The 22,081-nt window shown below is 46.9% G+C and overlaps 1 protein-coding gene across 1 annotated transcript; it reads right to left on the bottom strand.

The window, feature by feature from the left end:
- Positions 1–10,457: 10,457 nt before the first annotated feature.
- Positions 10,458–21,790, bottom strand: LOC144148001 (uncharacterized). The gene is made up of 4 exons (XM_077679604.1): positions 21,785–21,790; positions 13,214–13,598; positions 12,372–12,559; positions 10,458–10,989 (listed from the first exon to the last, which is right to left on the bottom strand). Exons 1-4 carry the CDS (start codon positions 21,788–21,790, stop codon positions 10,840–10,842), a joined length of 729 nt encoding a protein of 242 aa, XP_077535730.1. The 3' UTR covers positions 10,458–10,839.
- Positions 21,791–22,081: the final 291 nt, after the last annotated feature.

Here is a 22,081-nt window from a genome sequence, read left to right as displayed (position 1 = left end):
TTAACGTTTTAATGTTTTTTTTCCAAATAATTTCAGGATATTCAGAGCCAAATCCGGAAAGATTCAGTGACTCAGTGCTGATAATGTCCGGTGACAGGAGCTCACCGCGCGCAGGCCTGCCATACGAGCCGTAAAATGCTATGTGGGCAGGCCCTCAAGATCCTTTTCCCTCAAATTTATAGTGTGCAATGCGGTGGAAGCTGTGCAAGTTGTCCGCAGCAAAAGTAAACAAATTGTATCACTGCGACTCGCTTCCTGGCTCATATGCGCGCGCCGGGGAACAGCCCATGGGGGGGGGGAGGAACAAAATAGGGAGAAAAGTTTGACGTTTAGCTACACGGTGCCCCGTGAAAAGCCGGAATGAACGCGCTGACATGACGACGACATTATACAATTGTACAGAAACGTACAAACCGCTGAGGGACAAAGGCTCGAAACGCAGCCTAAGATCTTTTTTTGGGAAACAATTTTTAAAAACAATAGTAAATGTACGAAAATAAATCAAGCACAGATAAATTATGCAGCCTACATGGCTGAAATGAAACGCAGGGTGGCGAAACCGTTAGTGCACATGTCGTCTGCTCAAAGTTTAGACGCGCTCTTCTCGCAGAGTTCATTCTGGACACATGGCGCAATCGGTGAGTTCTCCTCGTAAAAAATACTGAAATCAAAATACCATCAAAGACTGCAGCAGTAAACGTACATATTATTAACTTTGTCCGTTCAGATAAAAGTAGCAATACCGTACTAATTGCGTTCAAAATATTTGCAAGTCTCTTGATTTGAGCAGCCTTGTACTCTTCTTGCCACAGGTAATGCTTACGGTGAAAGGGGCGGCTTTCTGCATCTGCATGAGTGCAAGAGCGAAAAAATATCACGTGTCCACTAACCCTTCGCATACCCCCCCCCCCCCCCCTTCCCCATTTTTTTTGCTGTGGGTTCTATTATAGTTTTTCTTCGGATTTTTTTTTTTTCTCTCTCCTTCGCTCTCTCGCACATGGAGGCTCTCGCACACGCGCGCTTGCCGAGTCCTATTTAGCACGCGCGCTCCGGAAAGTTGGCGCTCATGCGCCCCTAGCTCTTCTTGGGCGCTTGCATTTCGACGCTCACATGTGGTTTCTGTTATGCCTCTCCCTGTATTGTATTTCTATAGGCTACATTGTTGTCAATTGAGCGCCCACTGAGGGCGCCTAACTTACCGCGAAGGAAAGCGAGAATAGGGGCCGGGGCTTCCGGTTCTACCTGCCGAGACAGGAGACTGAAAGGTCCTTTCAAAACCCCCTTCACGGTGATTTAGGTGCCTCAGCTCTATTGAGAACAATATAGCCTCCATAGTACCTTGTGGTCTGATTAAGCGCTCCGCACGCATGTTTCTTGTGCGTGCGCTGGTGAGCGCACACATGTGGTAATAATGCCACTAATTAGGAGTTATGTGGAGGACACCAAAGCAGGACAAGCAGCTTAGAGCCCTTAGCAGCACAAGCCCGTCCTGCAGAACCCAGGAATCCCGGGATTTGATGTCAGCACTGTCTGATGTAGCAAAATATCCGGCATTATCCTGAAATGTAATGCCAGCACTAACCCTTTGCGACGGTGGACCTAGTGGGTGGACCTACCGTTGTGTTGGCTGTGTCGGCACAATTAACGGCGTAGTGTGTCGGCAGCCGTTACGTAGGGATACATGTTGCCGTCAGCATAGAGAAAGAAATACTCAGTCAGTTCAACAGGCTCCTGCTGCCGGCCATGTATCATGTAGGGACGTGCACTCGATCCCCGTAAAAAATGCCAGCTGCCGGCACAGTTAACAGGACCAGAAAGCTTAGGTCATTTTCTGCTCCTGTAATTTTGATGGCACTCTACCAGTTACGATGGTAGCTGCACAAAGTGGGCCTGGCTGTAGGCTTTTATCTTCGCTTCAAGCTCGGCAAAACTTGTGAACCGATCACCTACACGCGACGTCTTCGCCCGACGGTGTCATCGTTTCCGTAGGTGCAGTGACAAACGACGGTGGCTTGATCAACGCCGATGAGGAAGCCTCGACAGAATCGTCGCCCGACGACTACATCATTTCCGCGGGTTAAGTTGAGAGGTAGTCGATATCCGCGCACGGGATTATGAAAGAGCCGGACAGCCGGCAGAAAAAAAAAAAAAAAAAAACCGGAACCGGAAATTTGACGTCAAAGAAAGAGCCAGCCAATCGGACGACACTGCCGGCATAATTCCCGTGAGAAAAAAATGCCGGCTGCCGGCAAAATATCCACTTCCTTTTTTTTTTCTAGCGTTCCGTGCTGACGAGACGGCAATTGGAACTCCCTAAAGTTTCGTCAGGCGGAATGATAACTGGCCAGAGTCCTTAAGTGATTTACTATTGCTCTATTTCACGCCCTCGGCGGTTCGCAAATCGCCGCGTGGTTGGAACGGCTGTTTGTCAAACGTGGATCTGCACCGTTTACCCTACATCCCTACATGGAATCAGCTTAACCTTTGGCCCGAAAATTGCCCTGATTGTTTCTGCGATAGTGCAGACAACCGTGTTGCTTCAGATATATTTTTTTTCTAGCGTTCCGTGCTGACGAGACGGCAATTGGAACTCCCTAAAGTTTCGTCAGGCGGAATGATACCTGGCCAGAGTCCTTCAGTGATTTACTATTGCTCACATGCGTTGCCTCCATCAGGCAGGATGACCTTTAATTGTGTTATTCAGTAAAGCTTGGGTGTTGGGCTAGTTGGTATGAAGACATGAGGAAAAGCAGAGCGGTGAAGTTTAAAAGACGACCACAGAATAAAGGAGCAAACGAATCACACCAAGCGTTTCGTTTGTCCCTTTATTCTGTGGTCGTCTTGTAAACTTCAGCGCTCTACGTTTCCTCATGTCTTCATTGTGACCTTTGGTGTGTGCTTCCGTTGCTAAATGTGTTGTCCGGTGCTTAATCAAATTTCGCCCCCCGTTTTCTTTGGCTACAGCCACGGTAGCCATTGTTTTCACCTGTCGTGCAGTTCACATGGTGAGAGCAGAATTGCTTAAAAATGCTCACTTCTGGAAGCATATTTGGGAAACTGGTCATTATAATGCAATAGTCATCACATCAAAGGCTATGTGACAAACTTGCTAACACCCATGCTTTGCAATCGGTCTGCTGTACGCTGAATTTGCGCACGAGACACTCTTTTAAGAGTGAAGTGTACATGCATGTGTTGCTGCAGGCCAGCTAACAGTGCTGAACTGGCTGTAAAAGTTGGTCTGCCAGAAAAACCACAATTTTTCAAAGCCTTTTCTTTTATTCATCGAACTGGCTTTTTCTCTTTTGCTTTTTGGAAACATATCAGGGCACGTCACAAAGCGCCCAGAGCAAGCCAAGCCCGACTATTCAGTTGTTACCGCCTTCTTAAAAACTTTTCTGATTGCCCTTCACTTTTCAAAGTTACGTTCTGTCATTCTGTTACATTCTACCTAATGCTACCTTGGTGTGGCGGCGTACAGCAAAATAGGCCACCCAGCCCCATCTCTTTGCTGGCAGGGCATTATGACATCGGCAAAGCTTCCCTAGGAACGCCCGCAGTGGCACCACCTAGGAAAAGCTGCTACGCGAACATGCCTGCGCCATTGATCAAAGCATTTCACAGCCGTCTTGTTTCCTGCCGATTGTGCTCATAATCCCCTGCTGTCACTAGCTGCTTTATCTGTATGCGCTAAGTCACTAGCTAGGTACAGTACTACAGTCTCTAGTGCACCCACATGCATGCATTTTTGTGGCTGTGCTTGTAGGCAAGGCAAAACATTCTGATGAAATCGACACTGCAACAAAGTGTGGGATGAGGCATCATATTTTATGTTTGCTAGATGAGGTTTTTGTCTTTTAAGAAGCACAAGACCAGGAAAAGTTCTTGCACACATTCACATCCCTGCATCAGTGTTTGCTTCAGAAGAACGCTTCGACTAGTTCCACCAGTCATGTCTTGACATCCGCAATTAGTAATGTCACAAGTTGTCGTGCAGAACAATATATGGGGCAGCCGTGCCTGTTTTCACGCCACTTTGGGAATTTTCATGCACTAATAAAGTACTGCTGCTGCAAGTGGAATATTATTTGTATTCACAACACTGTAATTACTGATGCTGGCCAACTTGCTTTTGCACTTTAGTGTCTCTTTAGGCGTCTGTATTGTACCGTAAATCCATTAGGTCCCTCCTGGGCAGATGTGCTGAACTATGCTCCTGTGCTATGTCGCTTTTGCATCCCAATATATTTACTTCCTCTTTCTCTCTTTTTAAGCATAGCAGCAACCTTTGAGGTGCAAAAAGTGTCGAAACATGAAAAAGTTCAGTGTAGTTCTTCGTGCTTGAAATGAGTGAGCTACATTCTGCGCATATTACACCTTGTGGCATTTCTGCTGCCCACAGGCCTGAAAGAAGGACACGACAAGTGCTTGACTTGCAACAAAGTTTATTTGTTTGCACCACAAAGATATGCAAGTACAAAACATCAAAAGCAAGAATCACAAGCAGGAGCCTGCGTCCTAGCCTTAAAAAGGTGGCATTATGCGAACCATAAAAACACAACTTCAGTCATATGCATACTCCTATCACTCAGTACATTCACATTAACAACTTCAGCAATTGTAGCAGCACCCACACAAACAAAGCACAGCAACATCTCTCACTAAGTGAATTGGCAAAAAAATTCACCTACACAGTCTGTACAGATGATTAACAAGCAAAGCTGTGACATACAGTTGCTGTTTCATGTGTGATGCGTGGCCTACCCATTGAGCTGTGCTTCACAGAGTAGCTTGCTGCATGTACGCTCTGCTGCGAGAGACGCCTTAATGTTCCCTTTGATGTGGCATTCCCAAGTAGCACTGTCGGTAGGTGTGAGAGTGTAGCTGCGTCATCTATAAGCCAATCTCTGTCTTTGTCGAGAGTTCGACGGAATGCCATCTGGTCAGGTAAAGGCATTTGTATAAATGTTGCAACAAAATTGACGTTTCGGGATCCGTATGGATCCCTTGTTCATAATGGATTGATGGCTTAGCAGCAGGCTCCTAAGTAGCGTTGAGCGCATGACGTAATGTACGGGAGTACACATGGTTTAGAGTGCCAGATGATCTGTTGATTGTGTTGCTTGTTGTCTGAATTATTAGCGATTCAAGATTGAGCCTCGTTGCGAAATTCTTTCCCGGCGACCGCTACATAATTCAGTCACAAATCTCCCATCAAAGAGCGAGCAGCCAAAAAATTGGCACTGCGTGCATAACAAATTGGAAGAACTTCCGAGAAACCACCCCCGCTGATCGGATAACAGTCTCGAGGAATGGACTACCAAGCTCATTCAAGAGGCAAGAAAACACGCCAAGGAACTTTCCCTTACGCAGGATAACCCAGCCATCGGTGCCCATCTCCTCCACCTCTGGGACGCCCGTAGAGGGCTAATCAGGCGGTGGAAAAAGAACAAGACGAACCGCAAGCTGAAGATCTGCATTGCGGAAATTACGGCAGAAGCTGAAGTGTACGCCCGTGAGCTGAGCCAGCACAACTGGACGCAGTTCTGCAACAAGCTGCAAGGAACGCTGGGAACCCGCCGCACATGGTACCTGCTCCGTTCCCTTATGGGCCCCGGTGAATATAAGGCGGTCGCAGCAGACCAGCTTCGCCGATTAATCCACAATTACCCGGGCACAGAAGAAGACTTGTTGGACGAACTTATTAAGCAAGCCTTGGCGCCCCCACCTCATGTCCAACCCACCCAGGCACCTGACTACACAGGCGATCCGAATCCCAAAATGGATGAGCCGTTCTCCATTGCTGAAATCGAGGCGGCAGCGTACAACCTCACCCGAAACACCACTCCGGGTCGAGACAAAATCCCTAACAAATTATTGCGAAACCTCGACCATGCCGTCCTAGAAAATCTTCTAGTCTACATCAATGAGTGCTGGCTGGCAGGTTCCTTGCCCCCACAGTGGAAACACGCAGACGTCACTTTCATCCCCAAGCCCGGCAAACCCTTGAACTCCAAGAATCTGAGGCCTATTTCTCTGACCTCATGTGTCGGCAAATTGTTTGAACACCTGGTTTACAACCGGCTCTCGCCCCACGTTGAAGACCACGGCTACTTCCCTGACACGATGTACGGCTTCCGCCCACATCTGTCAACCCAAGACATACTACTTCAGCTTAAGGAGGAAGTGCTGGACGACTTTAATAGCCACAGCAAGCGGTCCATCTTGGCCCTTGACATTAAGGGGGCATTCGACAACGTTTCTCACCAAGCCATCCTTCAAGGCCTCGCATCTACAAACTGTGGCGAGCGCACATTCCAATACTTTGTCTCCTTTCTAACCCAGCACACAGCAACAGTGGGCATCGGGCACCGTCGATCCGACGCATTTAAAACCCTGCCAAAGGGCACTCCGCAGGGGTTGGTAGTATCCCAAATACTATTCAACCTCATAATGAAAGACTTGCCACCCCTACTAAAAGCCATCCCGAATCTTCGCCACGCAATATACGCGGACGACCTAACGCTCTGGGTCCCCACTGGATCTCCGGGCGACCAGCAAGATGCACTTCAAGCAGCCATTCAGGTCACCCAACAATACCTGAAAGCCCGAGGACTCGATTGTGCCCCCGAAAAATCTGCCCTTCTAACCCTGTGCAAAAGGACATATAAGAAGCGTCCAGATCCCATACCAGATCCAGAACTTACCATTAATGAGCAACGCGTCCCCAATGTCCCACTCCTACGCATATTAGGCCTCACCATACCAAAAGATGGCTCAGGCGCTCAGACTATCCTTCCCTTGCAACGGACTCTTGACCAGCTCATTCACCTCATCCGCAGGATCTCCCATCAGCGACTTGGGCTACAAGAAGCTGACAGCCTGCGCATCATTCACGCCCTCCTTATTAGCCAGGTTACGCCACCGTATTTGGCCCTGAAACCCGCAGAGAAAGAAAAGCTAAACATCGCCATACGCCAGGCCTACGAGGCCGCCCTTGGACTGCCTCCAAAAATAGCAACAAGAAAACTTCTACAGCTCGGCATCCATAATACATGGGAGGAACTGGAAGAAGCTCATCGCATCTCCCAATTCACGCGACTTAAGCTCACGCCAACCGGCAGGGCTACACTTACCTGGCTCGGCTACAGGCCTTCCCCAAAATGCGAACAGAGGCAACGCATCCCTCTAACCATCCGACAGTACATCACAATCGCACCCATTCCCAGAAATATGCACCCCATCTATAACAAGGCACGCCGAGAAGCCCGGATACGAGCCCTTAGAAAACGCTTCCCCAACTCTCCCTGTACTCGTTACACGGATGCCTCTCCATACCACCAACAACCGGAACATGCCGTGAGTGTCACCGGAGCCAACAGTGCAGAACTGACGGCCGCTACAGTACACACGACATCTATTGAGGCAGCAGAAGGACTTGCCATCGCTCTAGCCGCCACCACTGGAAACGACTACTTCACTATAATCCGCCTGCCGCAACTTCCTGCTAGTTCGAATAACACCCACGGCCTTAAAAATTCTGCAAAGTGTGCACCAGCTCCCGGAAATGCACATCATCTGGACCCCCGGACATGAGTCCTTCAAGGGGAACGAGGCGGCACATGCCGCTGCCCGCGTTCATACACACCGAGCCGTTTCTCAAGAAGGCGAAGTCACACAGCCCCTTCGCTCTCCCAAGCCCGCTACTCTGAATTCATACGCGGACATCCTCGCCCATTACCGCCACGAACGACGACGCTTCCCGCCACCACATCCCCATTTATCCAGAGCACAGGCGACTGCCTTTCCTCCATGCCATGTACCCCACCCTCTACTACTCAACGTGTAATTTCTGTCACCAACCAGGCACCCTGTACCACATGGTATGGGAGTGTCAGAAAACCCCATCTCTTACCCCAAATCCTCACCCAACGTACGAGCAGTGGGCGGACCAGCTGGCCAGCTCCGACCTCTCAGTCCAGCGTATCCTGGCGGAGAGGGCTAGGGCAGCCAGCGCGGACCAGGGCTTCCCGGACTACAGGAGGCCCCCCACCTGGCGGGCACCTGAAGCTCGTCTTAATAAAGTTTATCCACTCCACTCCGTGGCTATGATGCGCGCGTGGTCCCACTCTATCTTGTGGCCCATCTTCTCGGCATGCTCTGCAAGTGCATTCGTCACGGTGTGGCCCTTGGTGACGTCATTTTTGTGCTGTTTAAGACGCCGGCAAAAATTTCCGCTTTCACCAATGTATACCAATTCGCAGTCGACGCATGGGATTTTGTAGACCACACCAGGGAAACGTTGCCGAGGGAGGATCCTTTATGTTAAGCAAGTCACCCTTGAGCTTGCTTGCTTGCACATGCGCGATCTGCACACCACGTTTTCTGAAGACACGAGCAAGGGCTCCACTTCCAGGCAGTTCCTCCACAAGGACATGACATTAGTGTATCGCACGCCGTTCGATGTCACTGAGCTCTGCACCTTGCTACGGTTTTGCCTGTCTAACGCTTGCTTCTCGCACAAAAGCGAATTCTACAGGCAAGTTTTCGGTACCGCTATGGGAGCATCTATTTCAGTCACGACTGCAAATATTACAATGGAAGCAATTTAAAACAAGGCATTGGAATTATTTTAGCAGATACCCAAGGTGTTCCCGAGATACTTCGACGACTGCTTCTGCGGTAAGGTGTACATCAGACAAACCAGCCGATGCGTAAATGACCGCCTCAGGGAACATGATCTTTCCATGAAGAATGGCACCGGGTCGCATTTGCCTCATCACTACCGCGAGTGTGGCAAAGGATGCCTTCCGAGACTGACAGAGACAATCATTATCGGAAAGAGTCGTGACACCGTGGCGCAAGAACTGCGCGAAGCGTATTTTATCCAAAAAAAATAAAACAGCGCAGGCTGTATCAGTGAAGCATCGCTATCCCTGTTTTCGAAGGAGTACCGGATCCTAGACAACATGCGATAAAAAGGTGTGATTATTGTCTTCAGCTGTGGCTATTTTGTTTTTATAGTATCTTTTTCAGATCTATTATCCTTTGTGTATGTTTGTGCGTTTGTAGACAAGCTACTTATATCGCTGTCTTTCCTTGGAATAAATCAGTTGTTAGTAGCGCATCTGTCTCGTCGTTCTTCGTTTTTTCTGTCCTCGTTTGTAGCGCTCGATTTTCCTTAAGCAATGAACCAACTAGCCCAACAGCATAGTTTACTAAAAAAGCGGACCCTGATTTACAACGCTACTTGCCCGTACGATTTCGAAAAGGAGCTTTTGTTATAGCCGACGCTTCAGCTATCACGTCTCTCTCTTTGAAGGGAACAAACCGCACGCGGGCTGCGATCGATCACTATTTTTACCATACATTATGTGCAAACAGCTTCGTGAATATCAACCCAGTATTTTTTGCCTTGCTGCCCATCAGGAAACGAATTATAAAACGGGTCTAAAACGATAAGCCAGCTTCCACAGCTAAATGATGCACTAAAGCACGAAAACATTTCCTATCTGCCACTGTTTTCTACTTTAACCAGAGACAGGTGCTGCTGAAAAAATTTTACTTTCAAATAAACTAAATCTAACACTCAAAGTAAATACTTCACTTGGGAATTGAACTTTTAAAAATCTAGTCTATTATTTAGGAGAGGAGAAGTTTCGTTAGTTTTCGCACTTGACGAAGACGACGGCCGATATTTGTGCTGATGTATTTGTTACTTAGAGAAAGGCTGATTTTGGCTCACTTAGCGAGTGAGGCAAAAGTCACACAAGCGTTTATAGCCGCGTGTACAACAACTCTATTTAGGTCGTCAAACTTTTGAAAAGGTCTAAAGGATAGAGGTGGCGTTGGGCCAGCCCAAATATGGCCCATATTAGACGCGGGATGCAAGCGGCCAAAAAGTTATAAAATATCTTTTTTTTTCTGTGGTAAATGCAATAGGAATGACGAATGTAAGGCATGTGCTCATTTCGCGCTATTTTTATCTTTGAGTAAACATTTTATTTTTAAGTAAAAAGAGGTTTGCTAACACCAAGACATTCGCAAGCGCGTGAATAGTTTGTAGGCTTCTCATCTTTCTTTCTTTTTTTTTTTACATTGAAAAAAAAAAAAATGGCGGATACGCCTGCCTATGCGGTTAGTTTAAACATGTGATGGCGACGGCGGTACAGCGCGCTGGTGTAGCAGAGAAACCCCGGGCGAGCACATCCTTGCACCTGGCGGAGCGCCCTGCAAGTCGCCGGAGAAATGCGAGCTTCACGGGACAGGTTCCCCAACCTCCGTCACAGGCAGCTCGGAACTTGTTTCGGCAACTCTCCACCAGGTGCAAACGTCGTCTGCATGGAGCTACTTTGAACGATGGTACCTAGTGTGCAGTGTGCTTGCGAAGCTCAGGATTTCGCCAAGGTGATTTTAAGAGCTTAGACTGCTTATTTGGACAAAAAAAAATTTGAGTGCAGTTGGCCTTTAATGCCGAGACATGTGCATTTAAAAATATTGGAGTTGATTTCCCGTGAGTTTTCACTATTCATTTACGACTTGTAGTGCCATTCACACACCTCCGGAGAAAACATAACCCTAAATGAAGAGGCCCACACAAGGGGCACCCTATTAGGTGCCTTCTGTCCCTTCTGTAGTCCGAGAGCTTTGGCGTGCGGCACCCCATCTCTGACGCTGAGGTTCAGGGCGTGAGGACCGCTTGACCTTCTTGCTAGCCGAGCTCTTGGCCAGCAGGCACTCTACCTGGTCCCCGGTTGACCCCAGAGCGACGCCTGGCAATGCTTGTGGGCTGGACCTTGACGGTACAGCCGCACCTCCGGGCGCTGGTGAAGCCTGCCTTCATGGGCAGGCTCCTTCCTGGGGCTCCTTTCTGATCTTGTGCATCTGCCGCAGCAGCTGCTGAAGGGCAGTGGCATAATATGGGTTGCCAGCAGCTAGGGAAGGCTGGCGCCACCACTCCTCGTAGATCTTTTGCAGCTCCGCAGTGTCCTACGAAAAATTTGTTCAGGATATACCACAGATTTACTCAAAATTTGTTGCATCTCCTATCTTTACTATTGTCTTCTTTGCACTGCTGAAGTAATAAGGGTGTTCCGTAGGTATTCAACTATGGGCCTACCGGGAAACCCATTAGGGCAGAAAAATGTTCACAGAACTCACCTTCCCCTGCCAAGCTTAGATAACCACTTTGGACCAGAGAATACTACGCAGGTATTTACAGATTAGTTTCACAAACATTAATGCATTCATTGAACTAAAATAAAACACAAGAAAAAGCTTTGTTTAGTGCCATGTTCAGTTACATAATAATGACTGATTGATTGATTGACTGCAAGGTTTAAAGTACCAAAACTACACCTTGCTTATGAGGCGCGCTGTAGTGGAGACAGCTGGGGTTTAATTTTGGTCACCTAGGAACAGCTAGGAAGAGTTAACGTGCGCCGAAATCTCGACACACAGACTCTTTCGCTTTTCACTTCTATCAGGAAAATTGCTACCGCAGCCGGTATCGAACCCATGTCCTTGGGCTCAGCAGCACAACACCATAGTCACTTTAGTCTCACAGAACCCAAGCAACGCCTCTTCAAAATCCCAGGGTTCCTCAAAGCCTTACTTGAGAGCCCCTGACCTAGCGCTTTCGCAAGGCACCTTTTTATTCACAGGGCCTTAGTGGCATACAAGGACTATTCAGCGAAACACACAGAAAAAACATTAAGACCAGAATGTAAAATTTTACATCTCAAAAACTTGCACTGTGCAACTGACTACGTATCTAATGGTATGAGATTGGATCCTGGCAGAGTGTGTTTAACACTTCTTCTTTTAAGCTGGGCTGAAGACTGTCACACCTGGTGGGGGCCCCTAACACCAGCACAGTGCTGTTTAATGAAAGTTTATTCCTCCACCTCTTAGCACCCTCCCTGTGTCAGAAAGGGCCTCGGAAGACATACGACAGCCAGCATACAAAATTTCACACTAGCTGTGACATATGAATACTACTTCATTCTTGCTCCCCTTTACATGCATTGGAAAAACTTGTTCGTCTTGCTTCTGCTATGATGCTACGCAGTCATGTTGGATTGCCTTAATTTTTGGAGTGTCTTTTTTGGCATCCTGTAGCCTTCTTCTACTTAGCTCCTGCAATTGTACCTTCGTAAAAATAAATTTTACTACAAGAGACCCCTGAAAAAATGCATGCACGTGGTTATAAAATAGGTAGCTCTTGCCAAAAGTGGAGTGTGTTGCTGAGAAACAGATCTTGTTCAGGTGTCTAGTTGCTACCTAGGTGTCCAGTAACTGGAGTAAGGGTCACAATTATTAGGCTTTGCTAAAATAAATGCACGAGCACAAGCCACACCTCAACACCTCACGTTGGTGACTGCTTCCAGTTGAGCCCTGGGCCTCCAGCTGTGGCTCGGTATCCATAGGCAGCTGCTGCTGTTCAGGCTCTGCTGCCACCGGTTGGCCCTGCCCTGTGGGTGTGCTGGTGCTGGCTTCTTGGGAGTTGTCCTGTGTTTGCTTTCCCAGTCAAGCTTCCTGAATGCCCCCTCCAGACATGCTGTAAACAGTTAGGAATAGTGAAAACTGACTGTGAATCAGATCGAATATTCTCAAATACGAATAGTAGAAACCAACCGCGAATTACATATATTCGAATGTAAATGGCAAAAGATTACTGCAAATGAATTATTTTCAAATGTGAATAGTGAAAATTCACTTCACATTGAATTTGATTCAAATTGCGCATTGCTCCCACGCCAGGCTGCTGTTAGCTGTGCCACGTATAAAGATGTATTATGAGCTGCACTGTTGTGGCGAATACCACACGCCCATTTATTCCTTCTAAGTGGAACAAAAATAGTAGAGCGAAGGTATGTACTGAGACATACGAACGTCTGGGCCATAATTTAAAAGTAGTTTTACAAGCACAGGCTTTCAGTCAGGCTGTGCCATCTTCATTAGGACAGGTGCATCAGACAAGTCTAGTTAAGTGCGCCGTGGCTGTGCATGTGCTCATCGCTGCCTTTCTCCCGAATTAGAGAATTCAACACTGCAGAACAGAGTTTCTGCGATAGCTTTCCGTCTACACTGCATGATAGCTTGCTTGAAGCTGAAAATTAAACTGAGAGAGATACCATGTTTGCATAAACGTTGGCACAGGTCACATAAAAGTAGCAATATATGGAGTGTGCTGGGGTACATAGCTACTTACAATGTTCAACGTGATTTGGTGCTCTTCTGTCCAGCTTAGTGAGGGGGCTCACTCCTTCGTCGCCATACTGCCCTCTCCGCCACCCGTAGAACCAGTGGTAGACGGTGCTGACTGGGGGATTTACAGCGCTGCTAGCGAGCAGGCCCTCACCGTCCTCCTGCCTTGCCAGCTTCGTTTTATGAGGAGCTAGTGCGGCTGCTGGGGTCGTATCATCTTGAAAGTAGCGGAAGAATGCGGCACTTTTGTCCGATGTGGGTTTTAGAAGGCGAAGCCCATCGGCGCAGTCGAGCCCGTGGTTGAGCACCTCATGCAGCTTGATGACAGCAGTCGGCGAGACTGGCCAGTTGAGGAATGGGTCGTTCTGCTGAGTTGCTTTTGTGACTTCCTAATTTTGACATCTACAAATGCTTAGCAGTAGTAGAATGCTTTCCGGCAGTTTCGTTCAAGCTTCTGTGCTGACACCTTCACTCCTTGTGGAACACAAACCTGTAAAAAGAGAATATCACAAATTATCTCAATTCTCAAAATATTATTTAAAGCTTGATATACAATGACTAACCTGCAATATATTTTTTTACTTAAATTACAATTTTATGAAACCCAAACGTGTTAAACGGTAATATTATGAATTATTTTAGTTGTGAGAATATTATTGAGAACCAGATATGCAATCTGTAACCTGCAAATGTTTTTTTTACTTCAATTACCCACTTCATCTGACAAGTTTCACAATCAGACAACTAAGAAATGCTGAAGTTCCAAGGTGATGCGCATACTGTATTAAAGATGTGCCTCCAAGTCATGTTCTGATCTACTTCGCGGAATAAGAAATTGTACAGGTTTAGCACTCGCCTTTCACTTAATTTTCCCATGTATGAAAAATGGCGTTTTAGGAAAATTTGTGTTGGTACCAAGCAAAAAAAAAAAAAAACTTGCTCAATCGCTCACGAAATCGAAGCGGAACAGTTGCATGTTATGCTCTTGCATATAACACAATTCTCTCCAAAATAGGACAGTTATATGCTTCCCACATTTCGGTTACGTTTAAATCCACTGAAGACGTAATAACACGACACGTTTAAAGCCTCTTTTAAAGCATTTTCAGTTGGTCTTTTTTTCCTCCTCAGCAAGGGGTGCCCCTTTATAGACCGAAGGGGGCAGGAGATAATTGGCTAAAAATCATTCATCTGTGAAAATGTTAAAAGCATGACACACATGCTTGACTCTTTTTGCTCGGACCATACTATGAAGCGTTATTTGTTTGTGAATTAGAATTAATTACATCACACATTATTCTGATATTGTTTAATCTTACGTAAGGAAAAATAAATTAATTTGAACATGGAGTGAAATGCGGATTGTTTTTGCACGGGTGCTTCAAATCGTGGTCAAAAAATCCCAGCCCAACTCAATGTAATGTAATTTAAACTATATGTTCTTTCACCTCGGCCAAGAGAACATACAACGAAGTTCAGCTGTTCTTCCCTTTGAAATTGAGCGTGAAAGACGGCGGCATCGATGATTGACCCGTGGCGTTGTTCAGCGTGACGGAAGCAAGTGTGATCAGTAGTAACCAGATTTTTAAGCCACCGCTACTGTAATAAATGCGTAGCAAAAAAAAAAAAAAAAAACTCGCTGGTGTAGCTTCGCAACTGCAACTGATCAGTCTGTCTTGATTTTACCAGGTCGGGTAGGGGGGTGATATGGCAACGCCTCCGAGGACCTTGCCTGAATAAATAAAGACACTGCCGAAGAGCATCTATGGTACCTCGTTGGGTTGGGGTTGGGTTGGGGGCTCCCAGTCGACGATCCACGACGCACGGTCGCACGGTTGCCTCGCCGTAGTAGTCAGCCATGCGTACGCATCCCCGCACGAAGCACGTCCACGTTATCGACGCTGGCTTTGCAGTCTAACTAGAAAGGTTGGTCGCGCCCGCGCACGTCACAACGGCTGAAGAAATTAACTGCTACTTCGCCGTCGAACTAGAAAAAAACCGTAAAATTGCAGCAAACTCTACGCCACTGATGCTGCTGGTGCCGTGAACGAGCCCTAATCAAGAGCAGAGGAGTGCGGAGTACGTTTACTGCTTTGTTCGCACGCCGGCAGAACCAGCCTAAACATCAAATAGCAGGGAAGGAGTGCGGAGTACGTTTGGTGCTTTGTTCGAACTTCGCACACCGCAACGTTTTTATGGCGCAAGGTTTGTTTTGCATTCAACAGGTGGCGCACCGCAAACGCGCAATTTTTAAATTGTAAGCCGCGGCATTCGCGCTCACGTCTCCGGCTACGGATGAGATTTCTTTTTCTTGGAATGCATTTTTAGCATTTCTGCGCGTACTGTAGCACGATATCACGTTACTGTGATCGCCTACAGCATCAGCAACCATGCTTAAAATAAGACATATTCCCGCTGCATTTTTTATTCAGTGACAAAAAAGTAAATTCTCAACAAGAAAAGTGGGGGGAGGGTTCATTATGAGAGTAAATACAGTAGCTCTCATTTTAAGCACAAAAAACTACACTGAACTTTTTCATGTTTCGACACTTTTTGCACCTCAAAGGTTGCTGCTATGCTTAAAAAGAGAGAAAGAGGAAGTAAATCTACTGGTGGGATACACAAGCGACATAGCACAGGAGCATAGTTCAGTACATCTGCCCAGGAGGGACCTAATGGTTTTACGGTACACTATAGACGCCTAAAGAGACACTAAAGTGCAAAAGCAAGTTGGCCAGCATCGGTAATTGCAGTGTTGTGAATACAAATAATATGCGACTTGCAGCAGCAGTACTTTATTAGTGCATGAAAATTCGCAAAGCGTCCTGAAAACAGGCACGGCTGCCCTGTACATTGTTCTGCAGACAACTTGTGGCATCACTGATTGCGAATGGCAAGACAAGACTGGTGGAACCAGTCGAAGTGTTCTTCTGAAGCAAACACTGATGCAGGGCTATGCAAGTTTAAAATGAGTGTGTGCGCGTATGCAAGTTTAAAATGAGTGTGTGCAAGAACTTTTCCTGGTTATGAGCATTTTAAAAGACACAAACATCAGCCAGTAAACATAAAATATGATGCCTCATCCCAGGCTTTCTTGCAATGTCGATTTCGTGGGAATGTTTTGCCTCGCCTAGAAACACAGCCACAAAAATACATGCATGTGGGTGCACTAGAGACTGTAGTACTGTACCTAGCTAGTGACATACAGATAAAGCAGCCAGTGGAAACAGGAAAATTAGCACAATCAACACGAAGCAGGACGGCTTTCAAATGCTTTGATCAATGGCGCATGCATATTCAGCAGCTTTTCATAGGTGAGTAGCACCTGCAGGCGTTTCTGGGGAAACATGGTCAAGTAGCGCGGTAAAGACGGGACAAAAGTAGAGAACACACAGGACTAGTGCTAGACATCAACTGAAATTTTTACTACACACATCAAAAGATATACAGGAAGGGCGCATGCGTGAACATGCTCAAAGCACAAAGAAAAAAGACAAGGTCAAGTGGTGCATTTTGTTACGCACGTGGCAAGTTCGCATCCAGATAATCTATTTCTTTTTTTGATGAACTAATAGAAGCCGTGCTTACACACTTTTCACCGGCTTTCATGATGCACCACGCTTCAAAGAATTCACGGCTGGCTTGGTCCTTAAAACAGCACAATGTTACTGTCTTCTCGTAAATTGGAACACAGTGTGGAACGCACCGGCAGCGGCGGCAATGGTCAGCTAAACGGCCCCCCGCAGCGAGCGCTTGAACAGCTGTACGGTGCTCCCAGAGCCTGTCATTTATGCACCTACCAGTCTGCCCAATATAGCATTTTCCACCAGATAGAGGCACTTCGTATACAACACCTTGCTTGCAACCAACAAACAGCGTGGCATGCCTCTTCTTCGGTTACCCTTCTTCTCGCCATTCACAGCAGAGCACATTCGTGCTAGTTTTTCTGGGGCGGAGAACACAACGTCGGCACCACATTTCCCCGCCACCTTTTTAAGGCGGTTGGAGAAATTGTGCACGTAAGGGACGACTACAGGCCTCCTTTCTTTGCGAGGTTCATCTCGCCCTTGACGCCGTGCCCCTGACTTGACGTCACGCAATTCACCCCGAGCGCGAACACAGTCGGCCCCTGGCGGCGGTGGGACGAATCGCTCCTAGTGTGGATGGCGCTCTCGTGTCGTCTGCTTTTTCACGTTGCGTGCGGCGCAAGACGCGTGCTGCACACGACAAAACAACCAATATGTGTGCTCGTTGGGCAGTAAGCAATGGCATAGTAACCTTTGCGTGCTCGTTTCCTCTAGAAACGCAACAATCAGCGGCCGTTGCGGGTTAATGCGCTGGTTTAATTCCACGAAACATCTTCGCTGTGGTCACCGCTTGAGTGTGAAACGTGTTATAAACATTGCTTCCACACATTTCACTTTTCTTATTGTTGAGTGCAGTCGTCTGCCGTTTCGAGAACGTCGAAGGGTGCTTTTTGAAGGTGGCGTGGTGATTATTTAAAGGATAAAAGTTTAGTACGCGAAACAGGTAAGAAGCGACAAGACCTGTGCATACGCGTGCAAATTCCACACCCTTGTAAAATTGCGCTGTGTCCTTATAGAAAGAAACAAACAAAAACATTTACACTGCACACGACCCGTGCGCTATCGCCCATACATTACCGGACACGTATTTTACACCCGCAAGCGTCTGTGTGATCATGTCCTTCCCGTACCTTTTCTAAAATAAATACCATTTTTGGACAGTCGTCGGTTATACTCAGGAGGAGGAATAAGCATTTATTCAACTGTATCGATTTGCTAATTTTACGTATTATTTAAATACGTTTCTATGGATGCGCAAGAGTATTTAGGGGGAATGTTTCAGTAAAATTAAGCAGTTGTGAGTTTGCGTCAGTCATGTGGCATTTTGTGTGTCATTTTCATATATATCCTTTTCAAATCCGACATGAATCACCTTGTCCAGAAACATGTCTCACTCAGCATAACCAAATGCCTAATTTGGTCACGTCTTAACCTCTTAAGGTGGACCTAAGTTTAAAGAAAGAGGAGAAAACTCGTAATATATAATGCACGTTGTTGCCCACATGTGTGTGGGGTGTGTGCCATGACTCGCTGTTTTTTTTTTTTTTTTTCCCACAATGCTTGCTTTCAATACAATTTTGAAAAAGGCGTCCCACAATTCCTGGACAATCTCGGACCAAAGGGGGGTTAATCATTTTGGAAAATACCTGTGCTGCTTTTTCACCGCTGCAGAACACGACGCCTAGTGTAGTTTCGATTGTAAATAATACTTATAACCATAGTTTGGCTTTTCGCGCGCGTTACATGCGTTCTCTTCTCGCTGCTCTTGCAACGTTGGCAGGACCCCCCCCCCCTCACCCTTCCCGAAAAAAATGAAATGCGCAGAATTTCATTTTTTAAACAATCCTCAAGAATTAAATGCCAAGACAAAGGCGATATTCAGTTTACAAAACAAAGTAGTTGCCGGGAACCCGTTACGCTGATTTGCAACGAGAAATAAAAAGGAAATGTTTTACTACATCTGCAACAGCACAACTTCATTTATTGCCGTCTTTAGGGTTCGTAAGCAACCTTATACGCAAGAATGCAAACACATCTCGCTGTTGCAGGCACCTGTTAGATTTTAAAAGGAACGCAAATCGTCAACAGAGCAGCCGTCACAGAAAATTTGTGCTCACTGTGAGGTCCCAGAAGCTTTGCACACTGTAAGCCTGCTTGTCACTTTGCGAAAACCTAGTTAAACATGAGATGTTGATTGTACTGCGTGCGTTGATAATTCAATTCGGAAGTTCACTTGCGACGAAAGCCGTAAATAAGTGATCCGAAACCGTTATTCATCAAACCTTCCTTCACAGTCACTAAAATTTCATTTAAAAGACCCCTTAGAGCGGTTACATTTATATCTCTGCGCTGATCAAAATTCAGTAATTTTATGTTGCTTTTTGAACACAAAAAATATCGTAAGCTCTTAGAAGGAATTTCGGGGCAGTTAAGTAGTGTTACCATTTCAGAGCATCCCACAAATGCAAGAATGCGTCATGCTACCAGTGAAAGCGATTGAGATTGCCGTTGTAAACTGAATTTCAGAGATCGAGGCTTCCTGATTTGTTTCTATTTATGCTTTTATTGAAGGCTCAAAGCCATAGTCTGGAAAGATCGAGCTTGCTACGAGCCACAGCGTACAAGTTCATTGTCACAATTACGGCCATTCTGAGATTCCCGATGAGTCGTCGCGTTTTTTGGCGTAATAATGAAAACTGACTGCCACTTCCATGCTATACATTGAACGTTGAGTAACCGAACTATAGCATACCACTCTTGTTTGCACCTGTCGTGCGCACATACGGCGAGAAAAAGGCACGAAGCGCGCCCACAGTATGCATTCTTACGGGCCGCTCAGCGGAGCATCCACACTAGCAGCGCGACGCTGTCGCCACCTACATGTCGAGCTCGCGGCGAATAGGCTTTCAACCACTGCTGCTATTACTTCCCGAGGGAAGCCGGCATCTTTCAAACGTGCAACTTGGTGCTGAACACTATCGGCGACTTGGTGCTGACAAGACTTCTCGAGGGCACCGCGAAGACAGCTAACGCCAATACCCCTTTTCACTATCTTCGAATGCGCTGAACGATAATCCAAAATTGCCTTTTTTGACCGTGGCTGATACGCCCAACACACGCGTGTTCCACAGAAATTAAAACACACATCGAGGAACTGCAAGGACCCATCATTTGGTAATTCATGAGTGAATTCCAAGCCGTCAGAGCACTCCAGAAATGTTTTCTTAACTGTCTTGACTAAAAGGTTTACTTCTTCTGGCTTCACCGACCTAGTAACAATCATGTAATCATCGACATATCTAAATATCTTTGCTGTCTTAGCCGTGTCAATATATGCCTCAATGCTGCAGCACCAGACGTCTTCAAATTTTCCTTCTTCCCACACACCATATCCGACTGGAATAATCTGCCTGTATCTGTTGTCTGCAACATTGATGGGATTGAACATATTGAAAATTGAGACAGTATGTTTTTACAAGTTACTGTATTTTACCCTGTGTTGTCGGTTTGTTTATATTTGAGTGATTCCTGCTTGGGTCCTGTGTGGGGCCTGCAGTATGTCATAAATAAATAAATAAATAAGCTGGTCCGCAGCAACACATGCAATGTACACTTAACTCTTAAGCCAAATACAGCCACCATAGCACATTGTTTTCACCTGTTTTGCAATTCACACAGTGAGAGCAGAACTGCTTAAATATGCTCCTTCTGGAAGCGTCTTTTGGGAAACTGGTCATTAGGAATGCAATAGTCATCACTTCAAAGGCTCTGTGACAAGCTTAATAACACCCACGCTTTGCAATTGGTCAGCTGTACACTGAATTTGCACACCAGACACTTTCCTAAGCGGTCGCCAGCGACAAAGAAAAAGGGGCGTGGGGGGTCACACGAGATTTGAACCCTGGAACAACACATTTAGCAACGGAAGCGCACACCAAAGGGTCATCCTGTCTGACTGAGGAAATCGTCCGAGCAGTAGTAAATCATTGAAGGACTCAGGCTAGTTATCATTGCGCCTGCCGAAACTTTAGCGAGTTACAACTGCCGTTTCGTCAGCACGGAACGCTAGTGAAGAAACAAAAAAGAACGAAAGCAACATGGTCGTTTGCGCTATCACAGAAAAACATCGGGGCACAAAATGCAATTTCCGGGCCAAAGGTTGAGCCGATCACATGTAGGGTGAACGGTAGATCTACGTTTGAGAAACAGCCGCTCCAACTACGCGGCGACTGGCGAACGGTTGAGGCACTTCGAAATCTACAGCGCCGGCCAACACCCGAGAACGCGAAATCACGCACAGAGGCACGGTTGAAGCACTTCACGTAAGAGCATGAGGAGAGGATACAGTAGAGCGCACACCCGCACACTGCGTATCCAAACAGTTGCCGCTTCACGTAAGAGAACGCGAAATATCCAACACAGGCACGGTTGAAGCACTCGTAACTTCGCTAGAATACGAAGGATTAAGCGTTAAATCCAAAGCGCGGCCGTCGCAGAGAGCGAAATAAAACACGCCGATTGATACACTTGTCGCTTCACGGAAGTGCCCGAGCAGAGGCTAGCGCAGAGCGCACACTTCTCCGGCGATATTCAACGCCGGCAGGGCGGTCCCAGAGCGCGGGGAGTGTGCACAACGGCGGAAAAGCCAAGCGCCCTTCGCCTTTCCCACTCGCACTCCTCCTTTTCTCCCTTTCGCGTCTGAGCGTCCGGGCAATTTATTTCACGCGTCCCGGGTGTGCGGACGACCCATGGGCGACGCAGACGGCGTACTTCCAGGACGGATTATTATACTAAATCCTAGCACGTGCAAATGACGAACGCAAAGCCCTATTTCTTTTAAGTATTCGCCCAAGGGAGGTGCACGTAGACTGAAGGCTCTCATTGCTCCAGATCTTGCACCTGATCCAGGTCTACATCCGCGCCCCCAACTGGATCATGCTAAATATTCTCGCCGAAAGCGGCTCGCTGAGAAGACTCCGCAGGGCTACCTGCATGGTGTCCCCACCCTACCCCGTTCCGCAGAAATCTTTTTTAATAAGACAATCGCTAATGCGACCCTCCACACTGCGGAAATGATTGCATTTGGACTCTTCAGCCTCTCCGTACTGTCCCCATTGCCAGCAGAATGTTTTTTCAGACCTCAAGCACCTCACTTGGCACTGTGCAGTTTTCGCATCTTCTCGCGATTCTTTGCTCAGTGCTCTGCCCCCCAACTCGTCCCCTGATGATCCCCCGTACGAAGACCCACATTTTCTGCATGCTCTAGGTGTGTTTTTCATTAAGAG

Source organism: Haemaphysalis longicornis, unplaced genomic scaffold (genome assembly GCF_048455015.1).
Source record: "Haemaphysalis longicornis isolate Haplotype H1 unplaced genomic scaffold, Haemaphysalis longicornis Haplotype H1 scaffold_70, whole genome shotgun sequence".
In the NCBI taxonomy this organism is placed as follows: domain Eukaryota; kingdom Metazoa; phylum Arthropoda; class Arachnida; order Ixodida; family Ixodidae; genus Haemaphysalis; species Haemaphysalis longicornis.
Note: the sequence above shows the minus strand (reverse complement) of the source record. Positions and strands in the feature narration are given on the sequence as shown.

Excerpts from the sequence above, each read along its gene's own strand:
- LOC144148001 (XM_077679604.1), bottom strand. Across the intron at positions 12,560-13,213 it reads ACCAAATCACGTTGAACATT|CATGTCTGGAGGGGGCATTC; the intron begins GTAAGTAGCTAT and ends AACTGTTTACAG. Across the intron at positions 10,990-12,371 it reads AACTGGAAGCAGTCACCAAC|GACACTGCGGAGCTGCAAAA; the intron begins GTGAGGTGTTGA and ends AATTTTTCGTAG.